At 32.5% G+C, this 18,996-nt stretch overlaps 1 protein-coding gene across 2 annotated transcripts in view; it reads left to right on the forward strand.

Annotated features, from left to right (window-relative positions):
* Nucleotides 1-2,496: 2,496 nt before the first annotated feature.
* Nucleotides 2,497-18,996, forward strand: part of LOC143248826 (WD repeat-containing protein 47-like) — a 58,512-nt gene continuing 42,012 nt past the window's right edge. For both annotated transcript variants that reach the window (XR_013027212.1, XM_076497618.1), the window contains exons 1-2: nt 2,497-2,757; nt 6,612-8,502. Coding sequence is in view for 1 of the 2 variants with exons in the window: in XM_076497618.1 (XP_076353733.1) it covers nt 6,638-8,502 (1,865 nt within the window). In the remaining variant the exon portion in view is untranslated. The remainder of the gene's footprint in view (nt 2,758-6,611; nt 8,503-18,996) is intronic.

Here is an 18,996-nt window from a genome sequence, read left to right on the forward strand (position 1 = left end):
TCTACACTTTAGCGCCTTGATTGAATTATAACAGTTATGGTTGAAGTCCACAATTCGATTCGATTTGCTCAAGAGTTGTTAAATGCTGTTGACGTAGTATCTTTCTTCGAGCTAATTAATTAAAAAATAGGAATGGCTGTTGCATATAAATAGCGTACAATTACCTGAAAAACAAATAGTGTAATTTTTCTCTCACTTATATTAGATTGACTTGTACACATAAATATGCTTAAAATGCATATCGAATGTCAGCAGGAAATAATTTACAAAAGGTGATATCAGTACATAGTAAAATACAGCTTACAACTTTGTGTTTCCAGATAAGAATCGGGTGAATATTATAAGAAGAACGTTTGGAGAATAACTAAGATACGAATAATTTTACTTCTGTTTTTAGTAGACTATGATCGGAAATAAGCTGACCGCGTTTTTGTTTACAAACCTATCAGGGGTTCGATTCCCCTCGGTGGGCTGAGCAGATAGCCCGATGTGGCTTTGCTATAAGAAAAAAGCATGTTTAAAAAAAACGTTTACAAACCAAGTTTCATTTTTGCATAAAAGTTTAACGTAAAACGTTACTGTTTCAATATGGAAAGCTGGTCAAGTATTGAAACCAATAGCACTAACATTTGTGATAAAAAATCACACAAACTCTAGATTTTTTTTTAGGTCTTTGAGTTCTACGTGAGTTTTGTCACAAATGTTAGAATATGAATCCACTCCAATGTTATCGAAGTGCCCATTCATTTTGGCTGTCTATCGTGCTGTTTAATTAAGACAAACGTTAAAAGGTATGTATTTCAGAAAGAAAGAAAAAAAGACATGATACTCTCTTTTACCTTGAATCATAACAAGGCACAAACAAGTTACAGAATTGAGACACAGTGTACAACAACGCATGTCATAAAGTTAAGAATCTAGTTCAAATCCCAGGGGAACGTTGTTACATTGGTTGTGATATATGACAATAAATAAAAACGGAAAATTATTAACGAAAAGAACAAAAGCACAACAAGGTACCAATTTGTATATCAATACAGGATATCAAACTTATTTCTTTGGAAGGGATGTACTACCATGAGCGGATTGAGATACCGGTGGGCCAACGCACTTGACGTATTCTCAAAATTTTATTTTGAATTAAAATTTTATTTTAAATTTTCAATTGTTAAGCTAGTAAGTGATATTACTCGGTGTGGCCCTTTATTACTAATCCGCATGTTAGTGCTACTGTAGTGTATTGAAAGTATATGGAAAACAAACAACAACAAAAGGACATTTTAGTTTTCGTTAAGTAGGAAAACTGTTGTTAAACACGCAATTGGAGACGCGGCATGGCCAAGCGTGTTTAGGTGTTTGACTCGTAATCCAAGGGTATAGGGTTCGAATCCCGGTCGCATCAAACATGCTCGCCCTTTCATCCGTGGGTGCGTTATAATGTTACCATCAATCCCCACTATTCGTTGGTAAAATAGTAGCCCGAGAGTTGGCGGTGATAAGTCGCTGCTTTCCCTCTAATCTTACACTGCTTAATTAGGGACGGCTATCGCAGATAGCCCTCGAGTAGCTTTGCGCGAAATTTAAAACAAACAAACGCATGTTTTGCGCGGAGGAGATTCAAACCCGCCACCCTCAGATTACGAGTCGCACTCTTTAACACGTTTGGCCATGCCGGACCTTGCACAATGTTTCGATTATAAACAGTATATTATAACTAGGAAGAGTACAATAATTTTTACAAGCTCTATAGACTTTATTTTTGCTTGTAATGAAAGGGAGGGATAAGTTTTAAAACAAATTGTTATTACTATTCCCCCTAAAAGAAAAAAATAACAATGACTTCACAGCTCACTGATGGGGTTTTAACAAAGTTTCGTGTAAATGTAATGTAATTATGTTTCGCCAGCGTGAAAACCGTACACCTCGTATCATTTATAGTTGTAATAAAGGGCTTGTAGAGTTATTGTACTTTTATTATTGTACTTCTTCGTGTTACAGCTAGTCTGGTCGTCGGCAATGGATATGGTGAACATACCTTGAGCTTTTGCTGTGTACCCTGGTTTTAGCGTTGTAAATTACAAAACTTACGCTGTTACACCGGGGACCACTGTGACTGGAATACTATTATTATACACTCTTATAATTCGTAACAGTCCCTGATGAATTAGGTAAAGAATATAGTGTTGAAAATGGTAACAAACATAATTGAATGTTTCATGTAAATATCAGCTACTTTTTTGTTTTTTTCTATGAACTATGTCCTTCATGTAGAAAATTAACTATATGGTGACTATATGAACTGAAATAAAACAATTGGCATTTTAATATTACATTTATTTTCTTTGTATTTCATAAACTGAAAACAGTTCTCGGCGAGCTGTAAAATATGCCTTTTTAATATAGTGCTGACATATATTCTGATTTTTGCTTTTCATAATCTAAGGCTTTTGAAAGAAATTTTAAAGATGTGTAAATAAACTGTTGTGATATTTTGATAAACGCTTGACAATTATTTTACATATAATGTACTTTTAAATTAAGTTCTGAAGGTATTAAATGTCACAGTTGCATATATTGAGCATAATTTATCTGATATAGTTTATAATTTAATAAAACGTTTCTAAAGCCTGTACTGGGCTATATCAGTGTTACTGTTAATAGTGTTATTATTAAGTATTATTGATAATAATAGTACTGCTCCTACAAGCAACAATTTGTTAAGAGTTGGAGTAAGAAGACGACCTAAGCGGTGAAAAGGTGAGGCTTTAGTTAGAAAATAAGGCTGGTAGTTATTTATTTTTACTTTTATTATTAGGGCTAATCTTACTAATGGGGCCAGTATATTAACGTTATAATACTGATATTTAATTCATAGGTGTTTGATATTTTGTAGTTTATACAGTTGTAGGAAATATACAGTTACGTAATGGCTAGTCTACTACTATTGCTGTTAGTGGATTAATTACAATACAGTTAATACAGACTTAATTTAACTGACTGTTTTGTTGTGAGTATTACTGTCACAGAGTGTCACAGAAGGTAATTTTATTTGTTCTCCTCACCTGATAAAATAATCAAAGTCTTCAAAAGCTCAATGTTTGTCAAATCAGTGATATGTTTTGATGCAACAAATACTTGAAAAGGTGTGTAAAGCTGTGGATAATATTTTCAGAATATATTAAACAATACTCTGTGTTGTTACAAAGGCTAAATCCATGGCTTTCTGCAAATTATTGCATTAATAGTTTGCCCCATTATGTAAATCAAGGGTTGATACAAAGACAGTGGCTTTCTATGGTTTATTTTATTAACAATTTGCCTCATTAAATGAAACAGTGGTGAATATGCAAATACAACCATTTAAGACCAAATAGTCCCTTGTCAGTTTATCATGTTTTGGAGAATTCTGTCTATGATGATTTGAATTCTTGTTAAAATCATCATTTCCAAAACTTGGTACAAGGCAGAAGTGGTCTGTTTCAAACTATTCTTCAACACCACCTATAATTTGGGTTAAAACCTCCCCTTAAGCTGTGCAGTTTGGTGTGTTGCAAGTTTAATATTTTAAAGTGCTCCACTGCATTCTTCCTTAAATAATATATTTCACATTTAAACAATCTCATAAATTGTTAAAGTAAAATGACATTTGGGGTGATGTCATTAAGTGTATTTACACAGTTGCTTTCCGAGTGTGAGTAGAAAGAGGTAGTAACTGATGTTTGAAGAAGTGTGAACCTTGCTAGTTACATTGAATCTTCAGTATTTTGTACTATTTGTTTTTTTTTTCATTAATTAACATTTGACTTAAAAGTGAGGCTTCTGTTTTCACACATGTGAACCCAGTAGAAATTAAATATGGACTGTGGGTCAGAGTGAGAAAAAGGAACACCTGCAGGTAATATAAATTAACATTCTGTAGTGAAATACAGTGTGAGAAAAGACATTGAAAGATGGAGCAAGAAGTACATCTCCAGAGGTAAAGAAATTGTGTGTGTTCTTGGAAGTGAATCTCTACACACGCATACATTATGGGAGACAGTTAAATGATAAGTAATGCAAAATATAAATACTAATGCAGTCTGTGGTACAGTGTAAAACTTAGTTTAAAGATCAACATATGTTAATTTTAGTGAATTATTAGAATATTAATTCCAATCAACACTGGTATGTGGGTGTTTGTTAGTGATGCATCATCTTGCAATCATGTGGTGCTCAAGTATGCTAATATCCATCAGGTAGTTATAAATATCTTGAAAAGGCAGGTTACAGAAGTGTTATGCAGAATAATATTATGAAGAGAAAGAGCAATTGAAAATGAACAAATAAAACAAGTTTTCATTCACAACAGCTTTGTTTTGTGTTTTGACTTCTTACTGCTTCTGTGATAGAGGAATTTCCTAAAGCATTTGCTGAAGACAAGGACTGGATAAAAAATAATGTTTATTTGTATAGGAAGGGGAAGATAAGGAGTCTTAGAGGATTAAGGATTAGTTTGAGGAGTTGGTTGATAATGTGAAATTTCTTAAGAAAGACATGTTTATGTATGAAAAAAAACTATGCCATGAACAAATTCAATGAAAAATATGTGCTTTCAAAAACAGTTTATTGTTTTATTTTTTCTTGTCAGCTGTGATTACATTTAGTTAAGGGTTACTGGACAGTGTTTAGAAACAAATTACTAACTCAGAATTTTGTGTTCAAATCTATAATTGAAGTATATGACAATTACATTTTAATGCCAGAGGAATTATTGATATAGCCCAGTATTACTTTAGTGTTGGGTAAAAGTGACTTTTTATAATGACTTATTCATTTTATTTTATTAAGGATATAAATATATAAACATTTGGTGTGGTATATAATGCCAGTGTGCATATATATATCAGTGTGCAAAAAATGTTTTCAGCTAAAATGAAGGCATTTAGTCTTTCTTGAAAAGTGTTAATGCTTTATTACCCTTGTGCTTATATTCATCCTATGCTTGAATGCTTTGAGTCAAGTTGGGATATAAAAGCTTTTATTATATTTAGTTGATTGAATTTCTCTCTTATTATTATTTTTTCATTGCTTGTTTATTCTTATGCTTTTACTGTTTCAGACATTTTTCTTCATAATATATAAGTGCACATTATTATATATTTATGGTACACTGTTTTATACAAAAATGTTAGCTTATGAATGTAAATGCATAATTTTCCTTCTGGGGTACAAAATATAATTAATACTTAATGTGTTTTTTCTTGTAATTTGATAATATTTATTTAGATTGATCAATGTTAGTCCAATTTGGATACTTACAAATGTTTTAATGAATAATTTTCTAATGTTCATACCAATGTGTAGTATATTGGAATACAAGAAAACTAAATTTTGCAGAAAATGGGAAGGTTGACAGAAACATTTTGTATAGAAAAGTGAAAGACAAATTGTGCACAGTTGTGTTACTCAAGAGAATAACAACATTCTCTGTTGGTTTTAAGGACATAATATCAGAAGTCTTGGCTTTACAGCTTAGTGTTCAGTACTTAAGTATTTAAAATCAGTCCACCCCTCTGTTGATATTTGTTGCAGAATGCTGGAGCACAGGAGAATAATTTTTCCCAATAAGAATTGGGAGAATTGTGTGATACTGGACTTCAGAGAGGTGAAATATCATGTTGATTCAATATCCCATAATCATAATTATTCATCTCAAAAATCATATGCATTTTACTAACTAGTGCAGACTACTGTATTACCCTAATCTTGGGTACAGTCTCCACTTCAGCCCAAGTAGCACAACAGCATGAATAAGTAAGCATAGACTGTAAAATGACTCCAATATTTACATATATATTTTTCTGTACAAGTGGGTTTTCTTGACATCACTGATTATGACTCCAATATTGTGTAACCTGCTTGAGATTGGGATTAACACAACGTAGAGACTGAGTCTATTCTCCTCACAATCAATCACAAAAATACCTGCATCAGAAGTTTGGAAACATTTGACTTGATACATCAACATGAAGATTGTATGTTAATTTCATTACATGTAATAATGAGTAGCTAACTTAAAAAAAAATGTGTGTAAATTTTTTGTTTGATGTGAGTCAAATGCCATATATATAAAAATGTAAACATAAAGGGAAAAAAGACAACTAGATTTGCTTATATAACAAATTTTTAAGTTATTTATTTGTTCACGTTTGCCGTTACTCATTTTTAACATTAACTATTAATCTGAAAGCCTGTGTGTTGAACATAACAACAACTTACTAATTTCTAACAAGATGTTAACCTGCCAAAACAGCTGTTTCAATAGGAAATTAGTAGATTTGGACAATTTTTTAAGTATTAAATGCATAAGTATTTAGTATGATGAAAGAACAAAAATTAGCCTGTTGTTTTGGGAAGTAAGTACATTTTATGATTTATTTGATAAATTACATAATTTTGTATTTGATCAAAGAATAAAGTATGTTTTTAGTAAAGTGAACCTGTAATTGCAATAAATACTTGCTTCTGTAATTAAATTTAAAGCTGAAATTTGATAAATTAACCATTAACATAATTTACACAGTCATTTCTTGTTGGTGGTCTGCAGTTAAACTTTATTCATTATTTTACAGTAAAATATAAAGTCCTGATCTACAAGATGCCATCAGCACATCTTATATTGAAGGAAGAGGAAGTTATACGACTTGTGTTAGAATTCTTGAGTAATCGTGAACTAAATATTTCTCAGCTTTCCTTAGAAAGGGAAGCAGGTGTTATAAACGGTACATTTTCTGACGATGTTCTCTTTCTTCGTCAGCTCATTCTAGATGGTCAGTGGGATGACGTACTGAAGTTTATCCAGCCGCTTGAGGGTGTGGAGTCATTTGATTCCGGTCAGTTTCGATACATTGTTCTGAAGCACAAATACATTGAGCTACTTTGCATACGATCAGAAATTGGAGTATTTCAGAATATTGATGTAGCTGTTGAGGAGGTTGTAAAATGTCTTAATGAGTTAGAAAAATATTGCCCTACAAAAGAGGACTACAACAATTTTTGTCTTTTGCTTACACTTCCTCGCTTATCTGATCACTTTGATTATAAGAATTGGAACCCTAGCAATGCAAGAGTAAACTGTTTCAAGGCTGTATACCCACTTGTTGAGAAGTTTCTTCCTTTGGATAAAAAAGGAAATATAGCTGAAGAAACAGCAACAGGTGATCGTTTGATTCAGTTGGTTATCAAAGGAATACTGTATGAATCTTGTGTGGAGTTTTGTCAACAGCGGGCTACTTCAGCTTCTTCTGATACTTATGAAATGCATTTTACTCATGTTTTGAATGGGACAGGGTTTAGTGACTCAGACCTTAGTCTACTGTCATGGTTACAATACATTCCACCAGAAACATTTTCTTATCCTTTTGAGCAAAAAACTCTGAATGTGGATGTGGAGCAACTTGAAAAACCTGGACTTGAAGCATCTTGGTCAGAACAAATCCTGGTTACTCCAATCAAACCCAAGATTTTTCCTCATTCAGCAACACCATTTACAAGGTTACGAACATCTGACGTAATGTCTCGTTCGCTAACTCCTAACTTGGATGTTGTAGGACTTGGAAGGAACATCATGGCATTCTCCATGAGTGACATGTCAGCTATGTCAAAATCATTTGCAGGGTTTCACTTAACAGGGAAAAAAGCAGTAAATACATCTGTAGACAGATTGTTTGAAGGTAGGGATGTTTTTAGTGCTAGTGTAACTGATCTTTATACTATTCCTGAAGCTTCTTCTAAGGATCACTCTTTACAGTTTCCTTTGGGTAAAAAGACTGATTCAAGCATATCACAAGAAAAATGTACTAAATCTGAAGTAGTTTCTCATAAAGCTGATGAAAAACAAACTATACAAGAAATTTCCGATGACAATTCAAAAAAATTATCTTCTCTTTCTCCTCCTAGCATAAATAAAAGTGATTCAAGTAAAAGTTTAAAATCTGAGAAGAATACTAATTGTAAAGAACCTGACAGCACATTGTCCAGTGAACACAAAAATTCAGGTCTCTGGAAGGAATTTCAGCGACAGAAACAACATCTTTTAGATCAATTTGAAAGTCAAGAAAGACAACGAACAGAATTTCTTTCAGAGTTTAATGCTAGTACTGTCTCAGAAGAAAACCATATAATTGGAAATAGTCCAGAAATTATGCAGTCAAGAATCCAAAAGCAGTTAGAAGATAATTTTGTGACACCAGTTAGTCTCTCTGGTCAGAATCAACACCCTTATAAAGAACAACTTACTACAAGTACTCCAAAATCTGTGGGTTCCTGGAATACAACACCTTTGCCACAGTCATCTCCGGTTTTACCAAAACAGGATGCTTCAGATACACTTAGCACTCCTGTGTCTGGATGGACTAAAACACCTGTTGCTAAAGATTTAAGGCCCACAATGGATAATCCCAGCATAGCAACAACATCACCAAGCATCAAAGCTGATGCTCAGTACACACCTGTCACAGTGGGGTAAGTTACACTTTCAAGTTGTGTATATTTTAGTTTTATTTTTAACAAAAAAAAGGTATACTTAATTGAAAGTCTAATGTGTTTACCTGGTCTAAAAAGAAATATTTATTTACTAAACTTTCAACTTAGAATTACACTAAATGTTAGATTCAATTTCAAAATATGTCTTAATTAATGTTTAATTGTATCAGTTACCTAAACATTAAATATATATAGTTTATATACAAATAGTGTACTGACAGAATTTTCCATACTTTTTGCTATATACAAAATGCTATAACATGATATTATTAAATATTGCTAATTTAAAAAAGGCAAATAGTGATCATGAAACATACAGAAAGTTAAAGTGAAAATGTCATTGCAAAAAAAAGTAATCAAATCAGTTTAAGGTTTAAGATATAGTGTTGAAGTTATGTCCTAAAGCTAAAAATCCTTATTTTGATTTTTCCTAATATCACAGCTTTTAGATATATATCGTAGGCCTCGGGAAATAGCATTTTAATATATCTGCTCATGCATTTACAGTTCAAAACCTGTCTGAAAAGATTTATGAATTATTCTATTAACCTCAAAACACTTGCATATAAAATGAAATTAAAGAGAAATTTACACATTTCAATTACTGGGACATGTGATTCAAAAAAATGTTTGTTGAATGAGAGTTGTAAACATTACAGCATGAACAGTCTTTTACATGGGCCACACCTATGGTGAATGAAAAACTGTATAGAACATTTGTAAAATATGCTTCAGCCCTGAAGCAATGTTATAAATGAATGGTAAACATTAAAAACTAAATTTTGAGAAATGTTTATTAAACATCTTTCATAATTTTATAACTTGAAAATTTAAATAGTTTGTGAAAGTTATGAAAAGTGGCATGAAGTATTTTTACAGGAAATTACCAAGTGAGTAATGAACATTGTAGGTACTGATGTTGTATTAACCTTAACAGTTAATTACATATACCTATATAATTGAACAATTATGCATCGAAACACTGAGATCTCATTTTATTTCTAAAATCTGTGTGTTTTGTCAAACTTTCTCAATTGAGAGTAGGAAGACCATACAGGAAAATACTTTGTATCTTTTGCCCCTCTAGATTATGTGCAGGTTAACAAGTATGATCAAGTAATTTCAAGCATCTGTTTTTTAGAGGTGTGCTGTTATTTTTAACTTTCTTGATATTGTTCTGATTCAGTAGTATTAGTTTCAAAATTCTACCTTCTATTCATAAGAACTTATATTTTAATGTGTATTAGTAATTATTTAACAGTGTCTAATTTTGTGCTAGTGAATTGTTATCTTAAAGGTGTTATTGTATGTGTATGTGTGAGACAGATCTTGAAAACATTGACTTGAGTAGCACAGAGACCATTGTTTTTATTTAAATTGCTTCAGAATTTTTTTTTAAAAGCCCGTTCTTTCTGTTCATATCTTATTTTCCTGAAGGTAAAAATTTTTTATTCTGTTTATTAGTACACATAACAGGATGGTGATGCTCTGTGTCTTCAAATTAACAATATGTATTACCAGATTAATTTTTGATAAGGACCTTAGAGTCAAACCATTAGCCTTCTTTTTTAAAAAAAGTATTTTTGGTGTTTTGTGATGGTAGATGAAATACATTTCTGGCCAGTTTTACGACAGTATTTCATGGCCATTAGGAACATTTTTTCATGTCAGTTTTCATCTTGTTGGCAGAATAATAATATTTGCAGATGTTTGAATGATGTCATGTTCAAGTTTTTGTGATGTCATGAAAATTGTTTAATGTGTTTATAATGAAGTGTTACATTAATAAAAATTATACATGCTTGAAAATGCTATAATGCAGCAGTCTGTTTGGGGAATTTATGAACCATGGCAAATAATGCCTTTTTCAATTTTAAAAATACTAGTTTTTGAAGTTTATCCTTATAAGGTACATATATCATTAGATTATTATAAGTTTATGTTCAACTCATTGAAGTGAAACTCAAATTCTATTCATAAAGTTTATTAACATGTAGGACCTTAACTCTTATGAGTAGGTGTAAGTAACCCACAGGCAATGTAACTGCCTGACCTCAAGATTAAGACTTGTTTCTGGCCATAAAAGGTAGTCGTTATAAAACTGTGGCATGAAGGAAATTCACGCTTTATTGAGAGATGTTTTTGCATGCCACTTGATTGATTTGTTTGTACATGTAATTGGTACATATAAGAAATTTATAAAGGTTTATTGCACTTTCTGTTCAGTATTTAATTAAAAAATTGCATATATCTTCTTCACAGATATAAAGCTGAATTATTTGTAAATTAGTTGATTTTTATGTTTTCTAAGCATAGGTTTGCAAATTGATTGTACGATTCAGTAATTAGTATAACTTAAAAGCAACTGATTACAGAATTTTTTGTTTTATGTGATAGAGGTTGATATAAAATTTGTCGTTAAAGTGGGTCACTGTTTCACTGTATCTGTATTGGTGAACTCCACCCTTCTTTATTAAGCATTTAAGTTTTTCTTTTTGCATCAGTGTTAACTTAAAAAACAACAACTTGTTACTGCTCCCACATAACAAATAGTTTTCATTACATTATGTTGGTGTGTATATAGTCTGAAACTGGCTTTGACACCAAAGACTAAATAGGAAGATTTTAAGTTACTTTTTGAGTGAAAATTTTCTAAATGTCAAATTTATCAAAACATGGAATAAAATCAATTTATCTTATTTTCATTATATCAGTTGTTTTTGATTGAGCATTTTTGTATTTATAAACAATTTGGCATCTGAAGAAATAAAAACTAGATTAAAACTTTTGTTTTTAAGTCATATCTGATGAACATCTTATGAATTAGCTTTAAAGCTTGTGATTGGTAATATTGAAGTTACTGAATTGTTTGTATATCATTTGATATGGATGGCACCCACATATTGCATCATATTGAGTAATTTTATATTTTTGTCTGTTATAACACTCATAACTGATGAAAATAATTGGTTAAGCTCATGTTTTTATGTAAAACACAAAAAGGGCTCTAGCAGAAAAAAATTGGATTAATTTCAATATGGGTAGTATTTCTGTGCAATTTTTTTCTGTATTACTAGAGGCCATGTAGCCAACAAGGTCAAGGACCCACAAACAACTTGTTTGTTAGATAGAGAAAACTGATGGCATAAATATACTAGGTTGTGTATATTTCTTGTGCTTTTGGAATTTTTGCTGTAATTGTTTGTTTATATTGAATATTCTTTTTTTTCTTTCTTATACTGATTAAGTTTGTGCAGTCCACAAATGTTATCATTTTAATATTCAGCTGAGATTAGAGGTGATAAGCTGTTTGTAAAGAGTGCAAGTGGACAGTTGACTTTTCAGGGGCATTTAGTATTGCGAAATACCATATTTGTCTAAATGAAAGGTTAAACTGAGTTTGTATGTATATATATATTTACACATCAGTTGCAGAAACGTTATTGAATAACTTGTAAATACAGTAAACACCTATTGATGTATTAAGCACTTCCAATTCAAGACATTACCTCTTCTCTCATAAATAGGTATTACTATTCAGAATTGTCTTCTGTATGCAAAATAAAATAATTTTATGCATGCCTTAAGCCTTCTATTCTCTCTCTGTTGGAATTGATTGATTATGGTGCATCTCTCATACAAATCATCATGTGTCAACTCTCCACAATTGAGAGTGTGATGTATTCTCATGATGCATGTGGCTCCCTTTATTAAGTTCTACCAAACTGTCACTTCTTATTTGGCACTGTGTTCAAATGTTTTGTTTTTTTTCTTATGGTGTTCATTATGTAAATCATGATTTTAAAAGTTTAGTTGCCAAAATGAGATTTTTTTTTTACATTGAATAAATCTTTTAATTTAACTTTTTTTCCCAGACTTTAATTTTCTTTTCTTACATATGCATGTTTTACATTAAACACTTTTGTTTGATTTTGTACATCCCTACAGTGAATTATAAGGTTCATGTTCACATTTTGAATGTTGTACTCCTGGCACTAATTTCACAGGTTGCAGGTGGGAGAGACCCTGGCAGTATCTACTTGATTTTCCCATCTCATTCTAATATTTGGTCTGCCCTACATTTACCTTGGAGTAATCATTTCTTAGGTAGGCTTTTTCTCCAGTTTTTTCAATAACAAAGGAATGTTTTAAATGCTTATTTGTATATCTCTATTTCATAACTTACCACTCTCTCTTCAGATGATTCTTTACTGGATCGTTTCTGCTTTTCTGCACTTCTCTTTGGACATTTGGCAGCCCTGTATGTTTTGTTGAGTGTTTTCCAACATGTTGAGTGTTTTCAGTGCATTTGTTTTCCAGTTATATGTTCTCAGGTTGTGGTTTCCTCTGTCTTTGGTCAACTACTGTTTGCTTCTGAAGGTGGCTATAATTGGCTGTTAATCAAGTTGGCAAACTTTTTATTGTGTTTTATCCAATATTTTGCCCATTTGGGTGATTTTTTTTTTTTTTTTTTTACAACACCCACCTTATTTGGGTCTGCCCTTCTTTTCTTTAACTTCATTTGATGAGCTTTCAGTTGGATTATAGCTTACCAAGTTTTGTTGCTTTTTGGGATATGATCTTTCATAGTAACCTTAGTCTCTTAGGTTAAGCTTATTTGTGGACTTTTCATGACTAGTGGAATTCTAATATGGTACCTGCCTTTAATCACAAGATTAACTATTCTTGTTTGGTGCTGCATTCTACATGCAAACTTTTTCTTTACGCATGCCACAAGCCTTCTACTCCCCCATTTGTTGAAATTACTATATTCAAATATTCTTTTCATGCATAATCTTTTAACCAGTAGTAGCATGACATGCTTATGTGATTTATGTATCTTCCCATACTGAATCTTTACATCTTTTTTGGCGTTGGTTGAGTTTAGACATCTTCTTTCCCATGCTTCTTGCTTTCAGTGTGAAAAAACCAAAAATTCATACTAATTGGTTTCTTTTGAGTTTTTTTATACTATTTCATTCTTGTCACTATATTTCTGCACTCAACAATTTGAGAACATTTTTGTTTAATTATAAATTCTGAAGTTCCCATTACAACTTTGGGAGTCATATCAATGACCAATGTTTTTTTCTCAGGTGTCATGTGTGAGCGACCCAATAGTGGATGTTTTTGCTTTTATACATTATATACAGACATTATCTAGAATCCTCCTGAGTTAGCTAAAATTGTTCAGAATGATGAGAATTTTAATCATTTTTTTCCCACCACCAAAGTTTGCTGTTCCTTCCCAATTGCAGCCTAAGGAATCGCTTGAGCCTTATCCTGTCTTCCCAGATTTTGTTTCTCGGGTTTGTAGTGGTTTATCCCTTTCTCCTGTTTTTTATTCACCTCATCCTTCCTTGTGACATGATTCATCTTCTCAATCATTTTTGTCATTTCTTCTAGGTACATGCAGATTAGTTTGTCTCACTGTTAAGTGAGGAAATCAGCATGCTGTGCCTCCTGAGGACTTCTGATCAGTGTTCTCTTTTTTTCCCATCAAATGGACTTTTTGATTTTGGTTCAGCAGTTGTTGCATTCATTGTTACCTACTTGAGGGGCAGCTTTTGAATCTTGTGTTAGTCATACACATGCCCAATATTCTTGCCTTTGACTTACTCTAAGTAACCTTCCACAGTATTTCTCTTCCATAGATCTCCTATCAGAGGCTCTTCACATAATTTCTGAAGGGTTTTCTATGCATACCCTTCACTTTCTGCCCTCCATATTAGCCTGTATTTTATCCTTGGGTGTGGTATTACATACATGGTTGTTGTTGTTGGGACCAAATAGGTTGGGATACATTATTGGCCAAGGCTGATTTATTCTATGTAACTCAGGAACTTATGTCCTGCACCTTTTCTGAGATATGTCTTTTGATACAATCCTGGAAACAGTTGAGTCTTGGGTGATATAATCTCACCAGCAATCTACTCTTACAATTTATATAGTCCATTTATCTCTGTTGGAGTCTTACATACCACCTATTCCTATTTTCCTACCTTCATCCTCTCAACCCTTGTAAAGGGGGTACTTTTTTTTGTTGATTTCCTCAACATTGTACCACATGTTGCCTCCAGTATTGGTGGGTACCCTCTAAGAGCTTGACTGCTGGAGTTTTTTCCTCACTGGCATCCCTTCATTGATGGTTTAAGGGTGATATGGGTTCTGTCAAAAAAGGATTTGTAATCCAATTTCTCCTTACCTGGTTTCCTTTCCTCCTCCTTGAGATCCAGTAACCTACCAGCATCTGTCAGAGGTGGTTTGAGATTTGCTTTTGCAGTGACCAATTGAACTGGTTTACCATCTTTTCAGAGGTTTTCATTTCCATATTTTGTTGTCTTCAAGAATACCAGGGAGTAGCAGCTGGTTATCAGTTTATCTCACCTCAATTATTTCATTGCATTGTCTAAGCTTACCATAGAGTCTTTTTTCACCTTGAGATTGGCATTTTCTCCAGGTTGTTGGATGTCAAAAATGAACGTCTCCAGTGTTTACTTCCACATCCCAATAGTACATTAGTCTTGACCTTTTCTTTGGTTTGCTTGTCTTGGAGAGTTTTACCAATTTTGGGCCCTTCCATTTAAAATTGCTTTGGCTCCTCATATATGTTTTATCTTATAGCCCAGGCTTTTGGTTGTCATATTTCTGCTCTGAAGATGCAGTTTATTTATTACATGGAAGATTGGCTCCTTCTGGCTCATTCCAAGTATGAATTGACCATTCATACCAACTCATTTATGTGGCTGCTTGGGTGGGCTGGTTGATCAAATTGGAGAAGTCATTCCTTTGACCCATTCAATATTTTATATATTTGGGAATCATTTTCAACACCAATATCAATTATGTTTTGTTTTTCCTTTATGTCTTTGTGTTATGGAACTTTTAGTTCACCATACCCTTTTGGCCCATTCACTTACTTCTCAAGAGGTTCTATCACCTTTAGGGACTTGCCCATATGAAATCTTTTCTGTAGGTGCTTCGTGAACAAGGGAACCATGCTTGGAATTTTTGTTTCACTACCATTTCCCTTCTTACTCATCCTCTGTAAGATGATCTACAATGCTGGCTGAAGAAAATCCATGTATTGGAGAGGCATGCAAGTTCCTCCTTCATGTCTGGTTCTCCATCTTTTCATGGATGCATCCTCTAAAGGTCAGGGGCATGCATGAATCATCAGAAAGCTTCAGGATGTTGGTTTGCAGATGAATCTGTCTTGCACACCAATCTTTTCAAACTTCTGTTGGTATGTCAGGTATTACATAACTTCCTTCTTTTTGCCCACCATTGTTTGGTGATGGTTTATTTGGATATCTCTACAGTGGTGATACACATCAATCACCAAGGGGGCACCTGATCGAGAGATTTGTGTTTTTGAATGTTGAATCTTCTTTACTGGGCAAATGCACATAACCTTTGTCGTTTTGCATGTCGTGGCAGGTGCTTTCATCCCTTTTCAGATCGTTTTTCATGCCCAGACTAGATTTATCCATTAGATTGGGGCTTTCCCCAATTAGATGTGTTTACCTTAATACCACATTGCCTCTCTTTTGGTCACCTGTACTGTAGCTTCAGCAAAAATTGGTTTCACAAATACCTTTATTTTCTGACTACATAATCCTTTTTCACGATAGGCTAAGTATAATATACTCAATTCATATACACATTTACATATGTTAAGTATTTATGCTTTAACTTCACAAAATGTGGTAGACTTTTAGCAAATGTTAAAAGTTTTTTAACACAACAAATAAGATTTTTAACAAGTATTTTTAATAAAAATTTGTAAGTGAAACTATCTAGTTTTGTTACTAGTCCAAGCGTGAAGTGATTTTCATGTTATAATTAAAAAAATATTCTTCATCCCAAAAGTCTGACATATTATTTGTGTAATCCCTAGAACATCCAAAACACATTTCCTACATTTGTTTTCATTAAGACTTTATATTTTGTCTGTCATATTTTCTAGTCTGACTGTGGGGTTTCTAAATTTAACTGACTTTGTAACTACCGTAAAAAAAATTAGGAAATGTAAATTATGCTTTTTTTCATTCTAGAATGACTAAAAGTTATAACATGAAAGTATAAAAGTTTAGTTTAAGTTGTTTAAGTTTCATAATGTTATATAATTCTTTATATTTATTGATTTAACTTTCTAGTCATGTCTGCTAACATTACATAACTTCCATTGACATAGCGAACATGCACTTATGTTACAATTTCCAATAATAGAAGACTGACCTTTAGTCTTTACAAAGTGACCCTGTTTTGGCTGTGTTTAATGGATGAGTATTTTATAATATACAGTCACATTTCAGTTATTATACACTATATATGTATGTAAATTATTATTATTTAAAAATAAGTTATTAATTTATTTTTTAAAATGTAGAACAATAAATAAAGAAGTAAAGTAAAAATTTGTCTTTCAAGCCATGACCTTTGTACTTTGTTGCTGCTGGACATAAGTTGCTAAGCCTTTAAAAACTTACATGTGGATGATATGAAACAAAATATTTTTTTATATAGATTATATATATATATATATATATATATTTGAATAACCAAAAATTTATAAATTACCCGTATCGATATTATAGAATTTCACTATGATTTATTAAACTTAGTAAGTAATCTGTACTTAGGTCTATAAAATATGTAAATTTGAAATGACTAAAGACATAACTTATCTCCTTGAAATGTTGGTTCAAAAGAATGAGGTGGCCTTTTAACAGATTAAAATGGGTGAAAAAACTATTTGGGGACATTATAAGCTGTCAAATCGTTTTTCATATGCTGTATATTTAAATAAGTGTACATGAGGGACTTTTCCAACAAATGGAAAGAGGTGAATCAAGTCACCGTGTTTGATTCAGTAAATAAGCCATATCTCAAGCAAAATATAAAGGTAGAAGGTCCTTATTTTATATTTTAGCTTGTGAATATTGAAAATTTGAGTTCCAAATTCATATAAAATTGTAGGCTTAGTATTTTGACATCACATGTGCCTAATTTGAAGTAATGCAGCATCCAGCATACAACTTGACTCATCAAAATTGATATTTAGATATGTTTTATTAATATTTAGAAAATTAACTGAAGCATAATACTGAAATTTGAATTATAATCTACAATTTGATACCAAACTTATTGACAAACGTGATGACAAAGCCTTTGACCCAATAGGGGTAATCTCGTTTTTGTTACCCTTCAATTCTCTCCGTCTATCAACAAGAATGCATATATTTTGTTGCTCTCTATGACCAGGTTGTCCTTTATTTTTGCCATTTTTTTGGGATTTTTCAACCAGGTTGTTTTAACAAAGCTTATTGGTTTCTACTATTGTAGATTAATGGATAGTTTTGCCAACTACCTTTTGCCTTTTTTTTTTTTTTTTTGCTGTGTTTCTCTCTTTCCTACCCTGCTCCTTCCACTTCAGCTCTTTCTAATTCATCATCATCATGTCTTGTTCTTTTACCTCATTGGAACCTTGATGTGGTTCCATATGATCTTTTTCAGGCTCTGCCCAAACCTTTGACCAATTACTCCTTTTACCATGTCTCTCTTAAAACCTATTTGCTTCTCTTTTTAGCTTGTAGTTGTCACAAATATGATCCTTATAAATAAAATTTGATGGAATGGATGCCTCTCATGCTTTAACAGATTTTTTTTTATTTCATTCCCTTAAAGCTCATTTCTTTCCAAGACTTGGGTGGCTTAGAAGGGAGATCATACCATTTTCCAGTATCTCTCCCATTGATCTTGACCTGCGATTTTATCGACCTTGATGGTGTTTTTGTCTAATTTGTGTGGTCAGGTGTTACTTAGCATGCACGGTTCAATGTTGGGGTTCCTTTAATAATTTATTCTTGCCATGGGACCCCTCTTATTCCAGAGATCTCTTACCCTTGATGTCAGCTTATCTGGATTGCCTTTTCCTTACTGGATGGAGATGCTTGCAGACTTTAACATTTCTCTTTACATCAAATCTGCTATGTGACTCACTATGTTACCTTATCCTTTTAATGACTCCTGAATGAGATCATTCAGTCTGAAATGTGAACTGTGCTCAACATTTCATCCCACATTAACTTGAACATCTGTTGGTTTTGCCTTCCTCCAGATGTGGTCTCTCTACAGTCAAAATTATTCAGTATATTTCCCATCTTTAATGAGTAAATGCTTTTTTTTAAATTTTATAGTTGTTTTTGCTATTTTCCCATTTATTTCTTGGAATATGCCCAGTGGCTGGCATTGCCTCACTGGGTATCTCATTTCTTTAAAACCATATCAAGCCAAGAGTAGTGGAAAGCATTAAATCCATCTGTTCTGACTTTTAAACTGCCTCCTCCTATTGAAATGGGGTTTTCTACAAGGCCTCTACTGTGTGCATTTGTTTGTGTATGTATATATACACTTTAATAATATGTGTATATAATATACACATTTGATCCTAGTGGGTTTGATCCCAGG

Source organism: Tachypleus tridentatus, chromosome 4, assembly GCF_004210375.1.
Source record: "Tachypleus tridentatus isolate NWPU-2018 chromosome 4, ASM421037v1, whole genome shotgun sequence".
NCBI classification, from domain to species: Eukaryota; Metazoa; Arthropoda; class Merostomata; order Xiphosura; family Limulidae; genus Tachypleus; species Tachypleus tridentatus.